Source organism: Oryza glaberrima, chromosome 1 (assembly GCF_000147395.1).
Source record: "Oryza glaberrima chromosome 1, OglaRS2, whole genome shotgun sequence".
In the NCBI taxonomy this organism is placed as follows: domain Eukaryota; kingdom Viridiplantae; phylum Streptophyta; class Magnoliopsida; order Poales; family Poaceae; genus Oryza; species Oryza glaberrima.
The window spans coordinates 10,994,618-10,999,747 of record NC_068326.1 but is presented as its reverse complement, the minus strand read 5'-3'; the positions used below and the strand labels follow the sequence as shown (position 1 = coordinate 10,999,747).

The window sequence follows — 5,130 nt, the reverse complement described above, 5'->3', positions numbered from 1 at the left end:
AGACAAGGCCATAATTCTTCTGTGCTCGCTTCCACCGTCTTATGAACATGTGGTGACTACCCTGACGCACGGCAAGGATATTGTCAAAACTGAGGAGATAATTTCGTCGTTGCTTGCACGAGACTTGAGAAGATCAAAGAAAAACGAGGCAACGAAGGCTTCTCAGGGTGAGAGTTTGCTGGTCAAAGCGAAGCATGATCATGAAACAGGGGTGTCGAAGAGCAAGGAGAAGGGGGCACGGTGCTATAAGTGTCATGAGTTTGGACATATAAGGAGGAATTGCCCGTTATTGAAGAAGAGGAAAGGTGGCATTGCAAGTTTAGCAGCTCGTGGTGATGATTCAGATAGCAGCAGTCATGAGATTCTCACAGTGTCTGACGAGAAGTCTGGAGAAGCGTGGATGTTGGACTCAGCTAGTTCCTATCATGTGACATCGAAGCGGGAGTGGTTCTCTTCATATAAATCTGGTGATTTTGGTGTTGTTTACTTGGGCGATGACACGAGTTATCGTGTTGTTGGAGTGGGCGATGTCAAGTTCAAGATGTATGATGGAAACGAGATGCTACTTTCAGATGTGAGACACGTGCCGGGACTAAGAAAGAGTTTGATTTCGCTTGGGAGCCTACATGAGACGGGTTGGTTGTATCAGGTGGATTCTGATAGGAAGACCATGAATATCATGAAGGACGGCAAGACTTTTATGACTGGTGAGAGGACAAGCTCATGTTTGTACAAGTTACAAGGGAGTGCTGTTGCAGGTGGAGTCATGGAAAATGGGTATGCTGGTGTTGCTGTGCACGATCCTGAAGGCGGCACATGTTTGTACAAGTTACAAGGGAGTGCTGTTGCAGGTGGAGTCATGGAAAATGGGTATGCTGGTGTTGCTGTGCACGATCCTGAAGGCGGCGAGCCTGGCATAGGCTCATCGGGCGGCTCGGCGTGAGCTGCGGCAGAACCAACTCAAGTCCTGGTACACGGAGGTTCGAGCAAGTAACAGATTCAAGTTGGCGTGGCATATTCGCCAAGGTGGAGTTTGTTAGAGTTTGTGTCGAATATGTGTATGTAGTCAGTTACAGTTTAGGACTTGGAGTTATAATAAGTATTAGGACTAGAGTATGAGTCGGACTCTATCCTAAGTTCTCTCATAAATAGAGGGGCGTGCCTGTTGTAACCGTATGGTGACTTAGCATAGCGAGAGGGAGCGGCTGTCGGCGTCGACCGGCCGTGAGTCGTTGTAACTCTGATACGCTGTATATGCTGGATCGGGGAGGAGAGCCCGTAATCAGTGCCCCGGAGATGTAGGCTACGGCTGAACTCCGTTACCAAATATCGTGTCTCGGTGTCGTCATTGTTTTGGATCTCCTATGACGTTTTCTTCCGCGTTTAGCTACCGATGTCGATTTCGGGGCTAGTTTTTATAACAACAACCTTGGTAGCGCACTACCTTCTGACATGGTGCTCTTGCCGATTTCCTTTTTCCTTCTTGGCACAAGAGAAAACATCTTGCAATTTGTGGATGGTCAGGTATGCAAAGTATGGGAGTTTGTTTTTTGAACTCACTAGTCACTACTCCAAGGTTCCATAATTCTTATTCCCTCCGTTTCAGATTGTAAGACTTTTTAGTATTGCTCATATTTATTTAGAAGTTAATGAATCTAGACACATATATATATCTAGATTTATTAACATCTATATGAATGTGGGCAATGTTAGAAAGTCTTACATTGTGAAACGGAGGAAGTAGCATTTTGGACAATTACAAGGTCTCCATAAAACTATAATTGAGTAAATATTTATTATTATTAAATTACCTTTCAAGATTAATCTGTACCTCGTGTTATGTTCTAGTGTCTTCAGAGTAAATAGTCTAAGTTCAAATAATAATCTTATATAAAACGGTAAGAATTTTAGAATGGGAGGAAGAAGATTTCATTCTCCATTAGTATTCGCTAACCGGTGCATGGCCTGATCTGATAGCCGCCGACGGGTTAAAGAAATAGCCGGCTTCATTTGTTTTCCATATATATGAAAGCTGCTTAGAAGTTTCGCCTATATGCTTGCTTACACCAACCCAATCCTTTGCGTTTTCGAATTTTTACGATTTTCTGCGATGACTTGGCACGAGTTTAAAAAATAAAATTAAAGTGAATTCCAATGAAACAATTTTATAAGAGCACAAGTTGCAAATTACTACTACTAGTTCGCCAGTCACAAGCTCGCCTCTATAATAGACAGTGCTGGTGTGATGTGATGCTCACTGTGGCTGGCTACTCACTCCATCCTGCACATCGCGTAGTGTTCGACCGCGCCATGGCCGCAGCCGCAGCCGCAGCGTCCGATGATGCCGCCGCCGCCGGCGGCCGGTTCGACTTCGACGTCATCGTGGTGGGCGCGGGCATCATGGGCAGCTGCGCGGCGCACGCGGCGGCGTCCCGCGGCGCGCGCGCCCTGCTCCTGGAGCGCTTCGACCTGCTCCACCACCTCGGCTCCTCCCACGGCGCGTCGCGCACCATCCGCGACGCCTACGCCAAGGCGCACTACCCGCCCATGGTGCGCCTCGCCCGCCGCCTCTGGGCCGACGCCGAGGCCGAGTCCGGCTACCGCGTGCTCACCCCGGCGCCGCAGCTCACCGTGGGCCCGCCCGGCGATGCCTCGCTGCTCGCCGCCGTCGGGAACTCCGGCGCGCGCCGGGTGGACGAGGACGACCTCGCCGGGAGGTGGGGCGGCGCGTTCCGCGGCGTCCCGGACGGGTGGGTGGCTGCCGTCAGCGAGCTCGGCGGCGGCGTGCTGAACGCGACCAAGGCGGTGGCCATGTTCCAGGCGCTCGCCGTCAAGGGGGGCGCCGTCGTCAGGGACAACGCGGAGGTCGTCGGCGTCGTCAAGAAGGACGGTGAGGCCGGAGTCTTCGTGAGGACGAGCGGCGGCGAGGAGTTCCACGGCGCCAAGTGCGTCGTGACGGTGGGCGCCTGGACGAGCAAGCTGGTCAAGTCCGTCGCCGGCGTGGACCTCCCCATCCAGCCGCTGCACGCGCTCGTCCTGTACTGGAAGGTCAAGCCCGGCCGCGAGCGCGAGCTCGCGGCGGAGGCTGGCTTCCCGACGTTCTCCAGCCACGGCGACCCGCACGTGTACGGCACGCCGTCGCTGGAGCTCCCGGGCCTGATCAAGATCAACTACGACGGCGGCCCGCCGTGCGACCCGGACGGCCGGGACTGGGCCGGCGGCGGCGGCGACGCGGCCTCCCGCGTCGCCCGGTGGATCGAGGAGTTCATGCCGGACCACGTCGAGGCCGCCGGCGGGCCGGTCGTCCGGCAGCCGTGCATGTACTCCATGACGCCGGACAAGGACTTCGTGATCGACTTCCTCGGCGGCGAGTTCGGCGACGACGTGGTGGTCGGGGCCGGGTTCTCCGGCCACGGGTTCAAGATGGGGCCGGCGGTGGGGAGGATCTTGGCCGAGATGGCCATGGACGGGGAGGCGAGGACGGCGGCTGAGGCCGGGGTGGAGCTCCGGCACTTCAGGATCAGCCGGTTTGAGGGCAACGCCATGGGAAACTAGCTTCAATTCAATGATTGTTGCGATGAAATATGATGTATTATTGTATCATGCATGTGATTATTGTTGGAGTAGTTGTTGGATTATCCTTTGTAATCTTCTTCAAGCTGATCAAGACTTCCTCTTCAAGCTGATCAAATCTTCTTCAAGTTGCTACTAGCTTGTGCTTTCAACTGTAACAATTTTTAGTTTGTAAAACTAAACTTTATATATTTGCTATGGATATGGTTGATTTGACATCTGACCTGTCTAAGGCGATCCCCTCAATCTGATGTTGTATTGGAATTTAATCCACTTAATTAATTTGAGTCTTAGTCTAAACATGATCACCTCTGCTTAATTATGCGTGTTGGAGGTATACCACGAGGACCTTCGACCGTGCCTACCGAAACCAGGAATCTAGGCGAGGACTCGGGCCGGAGGCACGCTCGAAGGCCGAGAAGGCGTGACTACGTCCCATGAAGAGACAACATGGGCGGAAGCCGTATGGCGAAAGCCGTGGTATGAAGCACGTGGGCTTCGCCAAGGATGGACCTTGTCGGAGGGCTGTACGGGCAAGGACTGCAGGGCGGAAGCCATGCCGCGAAGGACACGGGTTTCGCCAAGAGCCGGACCTCACTTGAAAAGGGCCCAACGGGCCATCATGCCCTCTGGGGGCTTCACCAATAACTAGGCCGAGTCACCCAGCCCATTAGGGGCCATGCAAGTAAAGGACGCAATATACCCCCAATAATGTCCCTATTATAAGGGTAACCATGCAAATTCCCCTATAAAGCCTAAACCCTAAAGGAGTCTGTAATAGGGCTATAAATAGCCCCATAGGGCCATGTAACATGGGATCCCTGAAATTTTTTACTAAGCAATACAATTGTTATCATTTCCAACCATTGTTGAGAGAACCATGTCTTTCGACGTGACGCAGTTGTCGTTCGACAACAATGTGGAATTGATCAAACTGACCTGAGATGAAGCCATCAAAGCTGATATTTGGTTTTCGCTTTTCCTTCTTCTCTTCTCCATTTCTTCTATTGTGAGATACCTCACGAACCCCTTCCAGTGCCTAAATCGATCGAGCGATTTTCTTAGGGTTTTAGGGTTAGAAAGAGAGTTCGGCATAGCATCTGTCTCTTCTCCTTTTTCTCATATATAGTGACACTTGTGGGGCTCGGGGGCTTATCTCCAATTAAAATTCGAATCTATTTTGTACTGATCACACAAAATATATTTTCTCTTCTTTGGTTTCTTGTTAGGATAGGAAAACCGGTGGGATTTTATTCTTGTCCTAACTAACCGGCATTAGCCAATAAAATCAACCAACAATGTTGTTCATCTTGGTCATGAAGGGTCAATGCCCTCATTGGTAGGACTAGTGAGCTTGGCATCTTCCGCTTGACGTGAGTGCTGTCAAACACAGAGCTTCGTTCTATGCGATGACCTCGCCCTCTTCCTTTCACCGATGGCCCAGGATTTGGAGGTGATCAAGGAGATTCTCTCCTGCTTTGGGGTAGTTCCGAGGCTGCTTACTAACCTCGACAAGTGCTCCATCACTCCAATCAGGTGATCAGAGGATGATATGGC

At 51.4% G+C, this 5,130-nt stretch overlaps 1 protein-coding gene across 1 annotated transcript; it reads left to right on the top strand.

Annotated features, from left to right (window-relative positions):
* Window positions 1-2,279: 2,279 nt before the first annotated feature.
* On the top strand, window positions 2,280-3,675 carry LOC127760233 (probable sarcosine oxidase). Its single transcript, XM_052284455.1, has one exon. The coding sequence runs from the start codon at window positions 2,311-2,313 to the stop codon at window positions 3,553-3,555; it is 1,245 nt and encodes a 414-aa protein (XP_052140415.1). The 5' UTR covers window positions 2,280-2,310; the 3' UTR covers window positions 3,556-3,675.
* Window positions 3,676-5,130: the final 1,455 nt, after the last annotated feature.

Excerpts from the sequence above, each read along its gene's own strand:
- LOC127760233 (XM_052284455.1), top strand. The coding sequence starts at position 2,311 with ATGGCCGCAGCCGCAGCCGCAGCGTCCGATGATGCCGCCGCCGCCGGC.